At 33.1% G+C, this 15,660-nt stretch overlaps 1 protein-coding gene across 1 annotated transcript in view; it reads left to right on the forward strand.

The window, feature by feature from the left end:
- Positions 1-2,761: 2,761 nt before the first annotated feature.
- kmo (kynurenine 3-monooxygenase) overlaps positions 2,762-15,660 on the forward strand; it is a 16,441-nt gene continuing 3,542 nt past the window's right edge. The window contains exons 1-10 of the mRNA XM_016230123.1: positions 2,762-2,888; positions 4,084-4,153; positions 4,694-4,791; positions 6,228-6,317; positions 7,883-7,931; positions 9,534-9,621; positions 10,182-10,347; positions 10,443-10,514; positions 11,830-11,951; positions 13,310-13,457. Coding sequence (XP_016085609.1) covers positions 2,811-2,888; positions 4,084-4,153; positions 4,694-4,791; positions 6,228-6,317; positions 7,883-7,931; positions 9,534-9,621; positions 10,182-10,347; positions 10,443-10,514; positions 11,830-11,951; positions 13,310-13,457 — 981 coding nt within the window. The 5' untranslated portion in view covers positions 2,762-2,810. The remainder of the gene's footprint in view (positions 2,889-4,083; positions 4,154-4,693; positions 4,792-6,227; positions 6,318-7,882; positions 7,932-9,533; positions 9,622-10,181; positions 10,348-10,442; positions 10,515-11,829; positions 11,952-13,309; positions 13,458-15,660) is intronic.

Genomic DNA, 15,660 nt, shown 5'->3' on the forward strand with positions numbered 1-15,660 from the left:
AGTAATTAGAGTATTTGGTTACACTTTACTTGAAGGGGTGTGCATAAGACTGACATGACACCTTCATAATCATGACATGATACATGTCATGAATATGAAGGAGGTTTTATGCATGTTTATGACAACTGTCATTAAGTGTCATTCGCTCAGTTATGTCATTTTTAATGCAAAGATGACATTGTTTGAGATGTCTTTGTTATGGGCTATGGTTAGGGGTAAGGGTAGGGGTAGGGTTAGGTCAAATAATGTCATATTTGCATTAAACTGAGCGAATGACACTTAATGACAGTTGTCATAAACATGCATAAAACCTCCTTCATATTCATGACACGTGTCATGTCATGATTATGAAGGTGTCATGTCAGTCTTATGCACACCCCTTCAAGTAAAGTGTTATCGAGTATTTAAAGAGACCCCTGATTTAAGCGTCCAGCTGTCCATCTCTCTCTCTCTCTCTCTCTCTGATTATGATTTGCTACTGACATAATCTTAAAACTCTTACTGATCTAATCCCTTATTGATTAATTATTTTGTGATAGGGTAGACATGATGCAAACATTATAGGTTAAACGTATAATATGTAAAAGGGAAAGTGTGTTGTTCTGTAACTGGTCACAGTTTCTTTTGTTTATCATAATTTTTAATCACAGATCGCTTCAATTCTAAAATGGTTTGAGAAGCATGTCATGCTGCAGCTCTTTCTGACTGAACTGTCATTGCTTGACATTTAATGTCAACTAGACAACAACAACTTTGAGTGTGTTACACTCTAAAAAAAATGCTGGGTTGTTTCAACCCAACTTTGGATCAAATATGGACTAACCCAACTGTTGGGTTACATTTTTACATTACATTTTTAACCCAAAAGTTGGGTTAGTCCATATTTGACCCAGAGTTGGGTTGAAACAACCCAGCATTTTTTAGAGTGTACTGTCATAACGACCTCAGACAAGAACAAGAACACATCACTACTATACAAAACTGCAGTTTACTTCTCTTAAAACAAAAGATCAGTTAAAGATAGCTTCCAGGTTTCCATTTATGTTATTTTGGTGCATCTGGAAAATGTACGACGTTAGAGAAAGCGCACAGAAACTGAACTTTGGTTTCAATTCACTAACAATAACGTTACACATTTTGTTCAGTACAGATTATACTGTACAGCATTACACAATGATGCATACAAAAATAAGATAGCAGGGAAAAAAAAGAACAAGTTATTATAAACGATCAAATAAAATAAAAAGTGCCAGGGGTAATAATATACAAATATTATAATATCAAAAAAAAAAATCTTTAAATATATATAAAAAGCAAAATAATCATATAAGAATAAAAATAAGTGTACAAAAGGGTGGTTATTGAATCACTAACCCTGACAGACAAATGTAACTGAATATTAATTTCATCGGCTTGTTATTTTTCATGTTTTGTTTTCAAGTAGGCTATATGACAAACAATAATACAAAATGTTCTGCAAGATCTAAAGATGCAGTAAGGAGCTGGGAGCTTGATTTGCTCTTAAACAGTCTTTAATACTCTCTACAACAATTTCATCATGACAAATAAGCACAGAAACGTCGCAGAGGTCATGTCAGCTGTTTGGGAGATTTGCAGAGCCAGAATGAAGAATCAGGGCTGAATTTGTGATTTCTTGTCTACAGCATGAGAATCAGTGGTTACAGCAGCTGTTCATCAGAATAACCCATTAAAGCGTTGATGAGCATGCCTGTGAATGCTCCGCCTCGCGCTCGTCCTGTAGGTGGCACGCCGTGATCGTATAGTGGTTAGTACTCTGCGTTGAGGCCGCAGCAACGCCGGTTTGAATCCGGGTCACGGCAGATTTTTGTGCAGTAAAGTCCCGAATTCATTATTACGGATTCTGAGTATTTACACAGCCAAATCAGGATGGTCACAGAATGAATCTAAAATAGCCGTGACAGATTAAAAAGACTGACACATCTTAACATTGACGTAGTCACGTTGCGGATGCGTCAGTGTTGTCCTGACGTCGCACCAATAAGTCATTTTGATCACTTGGTGATATTACAATTGCTAAGAATATGAATCATACACACACCGGTGTTGCCAACTTAGCAATTTTGTTCGACCTCCAGAGGATTCGGAAAAGGAAAAGGAAGCCGGAAGTATCACGTTGCTATGCCAACACATTTAGAGCATCGTTGAGCTCTCACACTAATTAAATGAAGGAGAATTATTTCTAAATTTGGAAAGCAATTAAAAAAAAAAAAAAGGTTTTACTTGTTTTATTTTGTTCAATGTTTGAGGAGCTGCAGCATACATACAGCAGGCATCTATTAGAGAAAAAAGGAGGAGGTTATTAAAAACAAAGTTTATCCGTTTTTACCGAGGCGAATTAAGGTAAGTTGTAAACACCACATCTGCGCTTGTGTGTGTTACATCTGCCGGTGCCAGCATTTTTCAAATTACTCTATCCTTGATATGTGCTGAGTAAACTCGGTGTTTTCCAAAGTTACGATTGTTGTTTGGGGTGTTACCAACTATAATGAAATATAATGAAAGCATCCTCTACTAATGTAAACTGCGTGTGTTCGGTTGGGTTTGATGATCACATTCATCAGGCTACAGATCTGATCACACTGAATGCCTGACTTACTGATAGAAGGTCTGATAATAAACGGTGACCTGTTGATCCGGCTTGTCGATGTTTGACTTTGTGTTGCTCCTCCTTCATAACCACAAAACCCTACATTAAAGCTCGTAGAAACTCATTCACGCACCGATTCCAGCAGACCCCTTTAACTCTGAGCACTTCAGGATTGTTAAGCATGGACACTGTTTCCACACACACACATGAATCCAGCAGCAGTAAGAGGAAAGTGATCGCGGTGGTGGGAGGCGGTTTGGTGAGAATCACTTGATCTTTATGACTTGATTACATATCTTAGAATTCTCTCGATCTCTATCTACCGTCTCTATCTATCAAGTCATTCAAATAGTTGAATAATCACAGAAAATGACTGCTAAATGAAAGACATGTTGTATTAGTTGTATGTCTGTCTGACTCGGGTCTGTTATGTTTCTCTGGTTATAGAGAAGGTTTCCTATAAAAAACAAACAAATGGAACATTATTTTAAAATGCAACCTTTGTTAATCACAGTAACACAGAGCTGATATAATTCTACTATAACTTGCAGCAGGATGAATCAACGTTAATGATTCACGAAGTGGTTATGAAATTCTGTAAATGTTCTATTAGCCTACAGATGTGGTGACGAATGATGAGTGAAATATAAATCGGACTTTATTGAATTTGAATCTATGCACTTTACAGTTATTTATGCGAGTGTGATCTGACAATTACATTAAATTAAATGTATATTCGTTCTGTTAGACAGTTAATGGCTTTGATCAAATCCAGAATATAATATGAACGAGTCATGGGTGTGTTTATGTTTTCATTAAGTGTCTTTATGAGTTTATAGTTGCATAAACCGACTTTAAGGTAAATGTTTCCTTCTTTAATGGTTTGATCTTCTGATCTCATGCTTAAGGGAGTGACATAAAAAGATTATATATAAGATAAAATATGACCAATAATACTGCACTTGGCACAAAGCATAAGAATATTGTCTGTAAATAATATATTGTTTGTGTAGACCTGTGATGGTCAGCCAGTGTCTATGTAAAGCCCTGGCCTGAGAAAGTTCAGCAGTACCCTTTTATATAGCTATTTTAAATAAAGCGATTAAAGTAGAATCCTCCAAAAGTCTTCAGTTCTACGTTATCTCTTTAATTCCTCTTTGCTTAATATGCTTTGTTAAGTACAAGTTTATAAGGAAGAATTAGGTCATTGCAAGCTATTCAGATGCTCTAAAACCCTGTTTTAACACTCTTATATAAAAATATACCGTGACTGAATCATAGTACAGTTAGTAACATATTATGGTAAATGACTGCCATTTTCATATAGCCTACCGTGATAGTATTTACATTGAATTCCAATATATTTCAATGTACACTAACATGGTACATATTCAAAAACATGAAATAATTTTGTCATAAATAATCTATTTCTTATTCTAACCCTGCCAATTTAGGTTGGATCGCTGAACGCCTGCTTCCTTGCCAAAAGAGGATTTGACGTTGCAGTCTATGAATCTCGAGAAGGTGAAAGCATGAGCTATCTCTCACACATGCATTAATCAAGACTTTATTTTAAGGCTTGTACTATTTAAGTTCTGCATCTCAGTTATATCGCTCCACTTTTTATTATCCATACACTCTTAAAAATAAAGGTGCTTCACGATGCCATAGAAGAACCTTTTTGTCTATATGGTTCCAGAAAGAACCTTTAACATCTGAAGAACCTTTCTGTTTCACAAAAGGTTCTTTGTGGCGAAAGAAGGTTCTTCAGATTACAAAAAGGTAAGAAAGAGATGGTTCTTTAAAGAACCTTTGACTGAATGGTTCTTTGTGGAACCAAAAATGGTTCTTCTATGGCATCGCTTGAAGAACCTTTTGAAGCACCTTTATTTTTAAGAGTGTACCGCACACTACAAAATCTTTAAGCTCACTTATAATATTGTGGAAGGATTTTAGACAATTATAGACCACCACATTCTCATAATGTACAGATATAGGGTTTCAAATGTCTTCCTAACTTCAAATGCATTCCTAACCTCTGTGTGTAAACTTTGTTTCTGTTAGATATTCGTCAAGCAAAAGTCGTGAAAGGTCGAAGCATCAACTTGGCCCTGTCACATAGGGGGCGCCAGGCCTTGAAACATGTGGGAATGGAGGATAAGGTGGGTTTAGTCATTTACCTGTGTTTCTTGCGGGAGTTAAGTGCTTGTAGGATGCATTTATTCTGATTTTACATACATTAGTGTTCTCTTTATAAAAGAACTGTTTATAGTTGTTAAAGCCATCATATTCAAAATTTTCGCATAGCATTATTACTTAATGTTTTGAATAAGTAGTAAGAAGCCATTAGCAGATGCTTTGATCATACAGCGGCTTACAGTATAGTACACTTATTAAAGAGACAATCCCCCTGGAGCTGGGTTTATTATTTTGCATATTTCGATCACGATTCACACTTTTAGGAGCAATATTAGCATGCAGTTGCTTCTTAATAAACAACTTGGCAACCAGTAGTACAGTATTTACTGTAACAACTCATGAATTCTGTGCTGGCTGAACTAGTCTCAGGCTTTTCCACAGAGGGAAGTGTTGAAAGTACTATGAGGAAGTCTGACCATGTGAAACTAGGTCAAATGCTACTTACACTCAATACATACACAGTCAAACTTTCAGTCTTTATATAAAGTATTTAATTGTATATGGTTAGCACACAGAGTCCTGTGTCTCTGTGATTTGGTTATTTTACACTGTGTGATTTTTCAGCTTGACAGAGCCAGGAATGCCAGATCAGGAATACTGTATGAACTCAACCCTGGGTTAACATGATTTTCCTATCTGACAGAGTGTGACAGACAGTCTGAAGCTTTAGAAGCATAAGGTCAATGGATGGAGCTGTTGTGAGCTCTTGTAGTTAAAATATGTTACATGATTTACCCAAATAGGACATCTGCCTGGATCAACATCCTTTGTTGGTCCTGCAACAATATTCCCATCAACCCAGATCATTCCCAAATTAGATTTTAGGGTTAAGTTTTGGCAAGGGGCTTCAACTACATTTTTACCATTTTTTTCATTGCTCTCTGGCTTTAGTTCCAAGTATTGTGCTTCAATGACTTGTATAATATATACTGTTATATATATAATATTATTTTATTTGTATCTTTTATTCAGCAAATATGTGTTGAATTAATTAGAAGTAACAGTAAAGACCTTTACAAAATTTCTACTTCAAATAAATGCTGTTCTTTTGAACTATCTATTCATAAAAGTATCCTTAAAAAAATGGTTATTGAGCAGCATTTCAGCATGTTAGAATGATTTCTGAAGGATCATGTGACACTGAAGACTGGAGGAATGATGCTGAAAGTACAGCTTTGCATCACAGGAATAAATTACATTAATTCATATATTACAAAAGAAAAATCTAATATTATTTCAAAGTATTGCTGTTTTTACTGTATTTTTTTTAATCAAATAAATGCATCCTCAGTGAGCATAAGAGAACATTACTGAGCCCAAACTTTTGAACGGTAGTGTATAACATCAATGAGACTACATAGTATGTACATATATATTGTCATGTGTTTTTTTTTTGTAGATAGTCTCTAAAGGCATTCCAATGCATGCCCGTATGATCCATAATCTGAATGGAAAACGCTCTCCAATACCCTACGGCAAAAAGGGACAGGTAACAGTAACTATTTTCAGATTTACACATTCATATTCACACAAATATAGAACTACAAATTGTTATCCTTGGGATCCTTAACTCAGCAGTTCAGAAATGCACAGTCACATGACAGTTTGCAGTAAAGTTGTTACACAGTTACAGGGTTATTAACCCACTAGTTGAGAACATTTACATCAGACATGCATTCATGCTTGGAGTCTGTTTGCTGATACGTGAGCAGTGACCCCAGCAGAGTCAATACAACCATCTCCCTTCAAACTAGTTTGTTAATCATTACAATCATAATGCACATAATAGTGACAATTAGGACTTTGGCATAGCCAAAAGTCCTAATTTCTTTTTATGAGAAATCAGCACATTTGGTTTCCTGACACATCTACACAAGTCTAATTATTATAAATGTGGAATAAATAAGGCCACAGTAGTTTGACAGAAATCTGAATTATGAACAAAATAATAATAATAATAATAATTATTATTATTATTAATAAAAAATGAATTAAAAAAGTTACAGGCATAGCATTTGTATAATTTTACATATTAATAAAAGTATATTTTAGGGTCTGTATAGGTCATTAGAATATCATTGAAATTTATGAAAAAAAGAACAGAATAGTGAGTGGTATATAATTTGAATTATTTTTCATATTAATACTTTTTTTTTGAGCTTGCATATCATCAGAATATTATTGAAATTTATGAACAAAAACTAATAGGTATATCATTTAAATAATTTTGCATATTAATACATTTGCATTTTTAGGTCTGTGTTGGTCATCATAATAGCTATCATTAAAATTTATAAACAAAAAAAAAACGAATTAAAAAAAGCAATATAGAATTTGTATCATTTTACATATTTATACATTTGCATTTTTGGGCCTGTGTAGGTCATCATAATATCATTGAAATTTATGAACAAAGAAACTAATAAAAAGTAGGAGGTATATCATTTAAATAATTTTGCATATTAATACATGTGCATATTTTGAGCCTGTATATCTCATTTTATTATTCACATTTTTTTTTTTTTTAAATATTGGTCATGAAGCAGAACCAGTTGAGAACCACTGATTAACACAACTAAATATCCTGTTTCACTCAGAAGTATATCACAGCCTGGAAACGGCTTTGCGACAAAACAGCCCTAAATATGCTTTGAAAACAGCTGAGATGAAAAGCTCAGGTTTCTCTGGCCCAGTTTGTGTGTTCCTCGTGAGGTTTGTGGGGATTATGTTAACTGGAAATCAGCAGATGGACTGAAACAGAACTGCTTTTAAACCATTAGCTTATTGCTACTACTATGTAATCCCCTCACAAAACACACTCATTGCGGCAAACAATGTGTGTCAAGGTGCTTTTAAACAGTTGTGACATCGAAGCTGTAGATTATAGTGCCTTTCAGGTGACTGAACTCCATGGCTGTCATAAATCCATCATTTCAGACTTAAAATATCCCAGATAATCCGGGACATGCATAATAGAGATTAAAGTTGTCATTCTCCCGGCTGACTGACTCTGACCTGGATGTTCCCTAAATATGGCTGTTCTTTCTGTTGTAGTACATCCTCTCTGTGGACAGAGCTAACCTCAACAAGGAGCTGCTAACAGGTAACAGTTCATTTAACCAACGTCATTTCAAAAATGATTGGAAACACTTAATGTGCCACTTTATACGTTACATATGGTACCTTATGTACCTTCATTTTTTAAAAATGACTACTTGGGTTCTTTTGAAGATAAAACCCTACGTCCCTATTTGCATATCGATCCCAAATGGTCTCAAATATCTTTTGTCCTCTCTTCATTTGCCCACTTTTTGGGATCTAATCAATCACTAATGGATAAAATCAAGTCCCTTTTTTGAATATCCAGTTTAAATTTGAAATACACTACCGTTTTTTGGCCACATTTATTTGATCTACAGTAAAAACGGTAATATTGTGAAATATTATTACAATTAAAAATTATTGTTTTCTGTTTGAATATATTTTAAAATGTTATTTATTCCTGTGATGGCAAAGCTGAAAGCAGTTGTGCTGCTTAATATTTCAGTGGAAACCATGATACATCTTTTTTTTCTGGGTTCCTTGATGAATATTAAGTTCAAAAGAACAGCATTTATTCGTAATGTACATTTTTTTGTCTTTGCTTTCACTTTTGATTAATTCAGTGTCTCCTTGCTGAATAAAGGCCCTTTCACAAAAAGAACGATAACTATAAAGATAACGATATTAGCGTCCGTGGACGATATTGTCTGTTTAAGCGCACACTCGTCTGCCGCTTTAAATTCTCGAGCTCGTTACAGCAGGATTGGTTTTGATTGGCTGTCAATTTTGTATCATTCATCAGCTGGAGAAAAATTGTTTTGAAAGTGATTCCAACGATATTGTTTCTCTGTGCCTTTATCGTCATAGTTGGGGTGTGGACTCTGCTATTCTTTAATATTGAGAACAATTTTTAGAACTATATCATTATTGTTATCTTTATAGTTATCATTCTTGATGTGAACGGGCCTTAAAAGTATTAATTTCCTTTAGAAAAACTTAACTCCCACACTTCTGAATGGCAGGTTGCAAACTTGTGAACGCCATTTGTGACCCTGGAGCAAAAAAGCAGTCTTTGAGTCGCTGGGGTATATTTGTAGCAATAGCCAAAAATACATTGTATGGGGCCAAATTATAGATTTTCTTTTATGCCAAAAATCATTAGGATATTAAGTAAAGATCATGTTCCATGAAGATATTTTGTAAATTTCCTACCGTAAATATATCAAAACTTCATTTTTGATTAGTAATATGCATTGCTAAGAACTTCATTTGGACAACTTTAAAGGTGATTTTCTCAATATTTAGATTTTTTGCACCCTCAGATTCCAGATTTTCAAATAGTTGTATCTCGGCCAAATATTGTCCTGTCCTAACAAACCATACATCAACATTTATTCAGCTTTCAGATGATGTATACATCTCAATTTTGAGAAATTGACCCTTATGACTGGTTTTGTGGTCCAGGGTCACATTTCATGATGACTAAAAGTTAGTATTGAGTTTAGTAACAAGAAACACATTTCAATTACATATTACCGAGTAAGTAACACGGTACAGTAATTATGTGAATTGGGATGCGGTCAAAGTCTTTGTTCATTTAATCCTGTTTGAATCTTATTCCTTTTACTGAATAAACATACAGAATTGAATTTTTTTCTTGCAGCGGCAGACGCATATCCAAACACTACACTGAACTTTAATCACAAGCTGCAGGACTGGAGTCCAAAATCGGGAACAATGACCTTCTTTGGGTAAACAGCAACCACTTTCTGTCTTTCTGTCTCCATTTTGGCCATACATTTTGGGGAGTGAATAATTCCATGATTTTGTTTAAAATACCTTGGGGTGCCATGTAAAGTAATAGTCACAGATTCTGTCGTTATATACGTCGTTAACTAAAACTAAAACCGTAAAATAACTGTTTCGTTACTTGAATTTCTCATTTATGTTTAGTTTAACTTTAAGTACTTAAATAGATCAAATGAAATAAACTAAAACTAATAAATATAAAAATTATAAATATATAAATAAATATAAATATAAAAAAACTAATAAAAATAAAAATTAATAAAAACTATACAGACATTAAAAAACTAATAAAAAAAACAATATCAACAATATTATTTACTCACCTTATTGTCATTCCAAACCCATATTTCTTTTCGTTGCGCACAAAGTTTTTTTTTTACATGTAAATTCAATCACTGAGATCTGGTTTGGCTGCCCAAGAGAGTTTGTAAATTTACTTGAGTATTTGTATATTCAGTGTGAATTAGATTATATTTCAGTAGAGATTTTTGTCTCTGAACAGACCTGATGGCCAGAAGAAGGAGATCCAGGCTGATCTGATCGTAGGCTGTGATGGAGCTTTCTCTGCCATCAGGAAGCAGTACCTACGGCAAAGTCGTTTCAATTACAGCCAGACGTACATTCCCCACGGGTACATGGAGCTCACCATGCCTCCTAAAGACGGAGATGTAAGTGTCACAGCAATGTTATCTGGCAGTCTTCAGTACATATCTGCCCATATCATTTTGTCTGCTCACATCTCATTCTCTCTGTGTCCTCTAAGTTTGCAATGGAGCCCAATTACTTGCACATTTGGCCCAGGAACACTTTCATGATGATTGCCCTGCCCAACTTGGTAAGGTCATGTAATAATTTTCTTTGTGTTTTACTGATATATTGTTATTTTTAATTACATTATTATTTTTTTAAAATAATTTTAAATACATTTTTTTTAAATAAAACTATGGACTATGGGACCCTGGAGCACAAAACCAGTCATAAGTAGCACAGGTATATTTGTAGCAATAGCCAAAAATACATTGTATGGGTCAAAATTATCAATTTTTCTTTTATGCCAAAAATCATTAGGATATTAAGTAAAGATTATGTTCCATGAAGATATTTTGTACATTTCCTACTATAAATATATCAAAACTTAATTTTTGATTGGTAATATGCATTGCTAAGAACTTCGTTTGGACAACTTTAAAGGCGATTTTCTCAATATTTATTTACAAAATGTATTTATTATTACAAATTTTTTTTGCACCCTCAGATTCCAGATTTTCAAATAGCTTTATCTCGGCCAAATATTGTCCTGTCCTAACAAACCATACATCAATGGAAAGCTTATTTATTCAGCTCAATTTCGAAAAATTGGTTTTGTGGTCCAGGGTCACATATTTTATTATTTTACGGTTTATTAACTTTTTTTTGTGATTATCTATTACCTAGTGTTTTCATTATTATTACTATGATTATACAATTGTAAAGAATATTTTAAGTTTTTGTAATCATCTGTTATCTAGTTTTTATTATTATTATTGTCATTAGTAGTAGAAGTATTTATTATTATCATTATTTTGTGATTATCCATTCATTAGTTTTATCATCATCATTATTATTATTAAACATTAAAGAACATTTTATAATGTATTATAAAATTATTTGTTATTATCTATTACCTAGTGTTTTCATTATTATTACTATGATTATACAATTGTAAAGAATATTTTAAGTTTTTGTAATCACCTGTTATCTAGTTTTTATTATTATTATTATCATTATCATTAGTAGTAGTAGTATTTATTATTATCATTATTTTGTGATTATCCATTCATTAGTTTTATCATCATCATTATTATTATTAAACATTAAAGAACATTTTATAATGTATTATAAAATTATTTTATTTATTAAAATTACTTTATGATTAACCATTCATCAGTTTATTATTATTATGATGATGATATTCAATGATATTTTATTATTTATTTATTTTGTGATTAGCTATTAGTTTTTGCTATTATATTATTATTATTTTATTCACTCTTTTTTGTGATTAACCATTTATTAGTTTGTTATTTTTTATTACAATTAGGGGCCGGTATTATGTATAATGTGGTTTTCCTGGCAGAAAATCATGTTGCTTTTGATTTTGGTTTCTTAAGGACAGGACGTTCACATGCACACTCTTCATGCCCTTTGAAGAATTTGAGAAGATCCGCTCCGGTGACGAGGTCATCCGTTTCTTCCAGAAATACTTTCCTGACTCTGTACCTCTAATAGGAGTGTGAGTACAGCTTGTTCTCTCTCTTTCAGTCTCTTATCACTCTTTCTGCTTCATGCTTCTCTCAGGTCTGAAGTGCATCTTAGTGAGGTATGAAATTGCAGTCTAATAGACACACAGCCCAGCGGGCGGGTTTTTTAATATGAATGCTGCAGGTGATGAGGAGATACAGTATTGGGATGATGGGGTGAGGACACTGAGTGATTTCAAACCTCACAGACCTGTTCAATGTGCAGTGCAGCATTCGAGAATCGACTGAAGATGTTCTCATTTTGCTCAATTTACATTTGGTTGTAAAAATGATTCAAGGGTCTACGTGCACATATATGAGAACAGAAATATGTGATTTTGCAAATTTACACATTTAAATTTGTACACTGCCATTCAAAAGTTTGATAAAAAATCTCTTATGCTCAACAAAGGCAAAATCTATTTGATTAAAAATACAGTAGAAACTGTAATATTGTGAATTTATTTTTATGACTCAAAATAACATTTTTCTATTTGATTATATTTTAAAATGTAATTTATTCCTGTGATGCAAAGCTGATTTTTCAGCATCATTACTCTAGTCTTCAGTGTCACTTGATCCTTCAGAAATCATTCTAATATGCTGATTTGCTGCTCAAGAAGAATTTCTTATTATTATCAATGTTGAAAACAGTTGTGCTGCTTATATTTTGTAACATTATAAATGCCATTATATTTGATGAACGTAATACATCCTTGCTGAATTTAATTTCTTTCAATTATGGTTGGAGTAGGAATGGTAGGGTATGATATTATTATTTATTTTAAATTTTTAAATAATTTAATACTAGATGTATTAACTTATTCTTATCAGCAAAGTATATTTCACCCAGAAATAAAATATTCTGTAACAATTTTTAACTCAAGCCGTGTTTCTTTCTTCTTTAAAACAAAAAGGAGATATTAGGTATAATAAAAGTCCCAGTCACATTTGCTATATTGTATCCCAATAAAATACAATCCAAAGTAAATGGTGACTAATACTCTCCTTTTGTGTTCCACAGAATGAAAAAAGTCAAAAGAATTTGAAACAACATATAAACACGTTAAGAATCAATGCTGAAACATTTAACATTGACCTTAATATAGCATATTCAGTTTCAGGATTTTATATTATATGAGTAATAGTCAGTGTAATTGTTCAGATTGTAATTCTAAAAATGTAGGTTTTTATTTAAATTGGCAAGAGGCTTTGAATGAGATTGCCCTACATTAAATGTCATAATTAACATAATTAAGCAGTGAGTCATTGTGCCACAGACAGACGTGACAGTGTTATATATGAATGTACGTTATTGACTGAGTGTGTCTATGTGTCTGTGTTTTCACAGTGAGGCTCTCAAACAGGATTTCTTCCGGCTGCCGGCTCAGGCCATGGTCTCGGTGAAGTGCTCCCCGTATCATCTGTTTGATAAGTGTGTTCTTATGGGAGATGCGGCCCACGCTGTGGTTCCTTTCTATGGTCAAGGCATGAATGCAGTAAGTGGGGGTGGTGAGGATATTCATACTCATCTACCCGCTTCAGTTTTTTTTCAATATGTCTCCAGCTCCCAATGACGTAAACATAACCTGAACACCAGATTAAATGTGATTTACCATATACAGAAATATTCCAATAGTTCTGGAGCATGCAAACATCTTTGTACTAAATAAAGGCTTGACCAGAACATGGACCAGTGTTACTTTAGTATGTAGTAGTATTTTAGTTTGAATGAGTTTTTATTGCTATATTTTATTGCTATTTTAAAATGATTCAAAATCATTTTTTGTAGTTAAAATATGTCTGAAATGATATATGGGAGCCTGGACCACAAATCCAGTCATAAGAGTCAATTTGTTTGAAACTGGGATTTATACAATAATAAATAAGCTTTCCATTGATGTATGGTATGTTAGGACAGGCCAATATTTGGCCGAGATACAACTATTTAAAAATCTGGAATCTGAGGGTACAAAAAATCTAAATATTGAGAAAATTGCCTCTAAGGTTGTCCAAATGAAGTCCTTAGCAATGCATATTACTAATCAAAAATTTACGGAAGGAAATTTACAAAATATCTTCATGGAACATGATCTTTACTTAATATCCTAATGATTTTTGGCATAAAAGAAAAATGTATAATTTTGACCCGTACAATGTATTGTTGGCTATTGCTACAAATATACCCCAGTTATCAATGTTGAAAACAGTTGTGCTGCTTATATTTTGTAACATTATAAATGCCATTATTTTTGATGAACGTAATACATCCTTGCTGAATTTAATTTCTTTCAATTATGGTTGGAGTAGGAATGGTAGGGTATGATATTATTATTTATTTTTAATTTTTAAATAATTTAATACTAGATGTATTAACTTATTCTTATCAGCAAAGTATATTTCACCCAGAAATAAAATATTCTGTAACAATTTTTAACTCAAGCCGTGTTTCTTTCTTCTTTAAAACAAAAAGGAGATATTAGGTATAATAAAAGTCCCAGTCACATTTGCTATATTGTATCCCAATAAAATACAATCCAAAGTAAATGGTGACTAATACTCTCCTTTTGTGTTCCACAGAATGAAAAAAGTCAAAAGAATTTGAAACAACATATAAACACGTTAAGAATCAATGCTGAAACATTTAACATTGACCTTAATATAGCATATTCAGTTTCAGGATTTTATATTATATGAGTAATAGTCAGTGTAATTGTTCAGATTGTAATTCTAAAAATGTAGGTTTTTATTTAAATTGGCAAGAGGCTTTGAATGAGATTGCCCTACATTAAATGTCATAATTAACATAATTAAGCAGTGAGTCATTGTGCCACAGACAGACGTGACAGTGTTATATATGAATGTACGTTATTGACTGAGTGTGTCTATGTGTCTGTGTTTTCACAGTGAGGCTCTCAAACAGGATTTCTTCCGGCTGCCGGCTCAGGCCATGGTCTCGGTGAAGTGCTCCCCGTATCATCTGTTTGATAAGTGTGTTCTTATGGGAGATGCGGCCCACGCTGTGGTTCCTTTCTATGGTCAAGGCATGAATGCAGTAAGTGGGGGTGGTGAGGATATTCATACTCATCTACCCGCTTCAGTTTTTTTTCAATATGTCTCCAGCTCCCAATGACGTAAACATAACCTGAACACCAGATTAAATGTGATTTACCATATACAGAAATATTCCAATAGTTCTGGAGCATGCAAACATCTTTGTACTAAATAAAGGCTTGACCAGAACATGGACCAGTGTTACTTTAGTATGTAGTAGTATTTTAGTTTGAATTAGTTTTTATTGCTATATTTTATTATATTTTATTTTACAAAATCATTTTTTGTAGTTAAAATATGTCTGAAATGATATATGGGAGCCTGGACCACAAATCCAGTCATAAGAGTCAATTTGTTTGAAACTGGGATTTATACAATAATAAATAAGCTTTCCATTGATGTATGGTATGTTAGGACAGGCCAATATTTGGCCGAGATACAACTATTTAAAAATCTGGAATCTGAGGGTACAAAAAATCTAAATATTGAGAAAATTGCCTCTAAGGTTGTCCAAATGAAGTCCTTAGCAATGCATATTACTAATCAAAAATTTACGGAAGGAAATTTACAAAATATCTTCATGGAACATGATCTTTACTTAATATCCTAATGATTTTTGGCATAAAAGAAAAATGTATAATTTTGACC

The sequence above is a fragment of the Sinocyclocheilus grahami genome, unplaced genomic scaffold, assembly GCF_001515645.1.
Source record: "Sinocyclocheilus grahami isolate Dianchi unplaced genomic scaffold, SAMN03320097.WGS_v1.1 scaffold363.1, whole genome shotgun sequence".
Taxonomy (NCBI): Eukaryota; Metazoa; Chordata; class Actinopteri; order Cypriniformes; family Cyprinidae; genus Sinocyclocheilus; species Sinocyclocheilus grahami.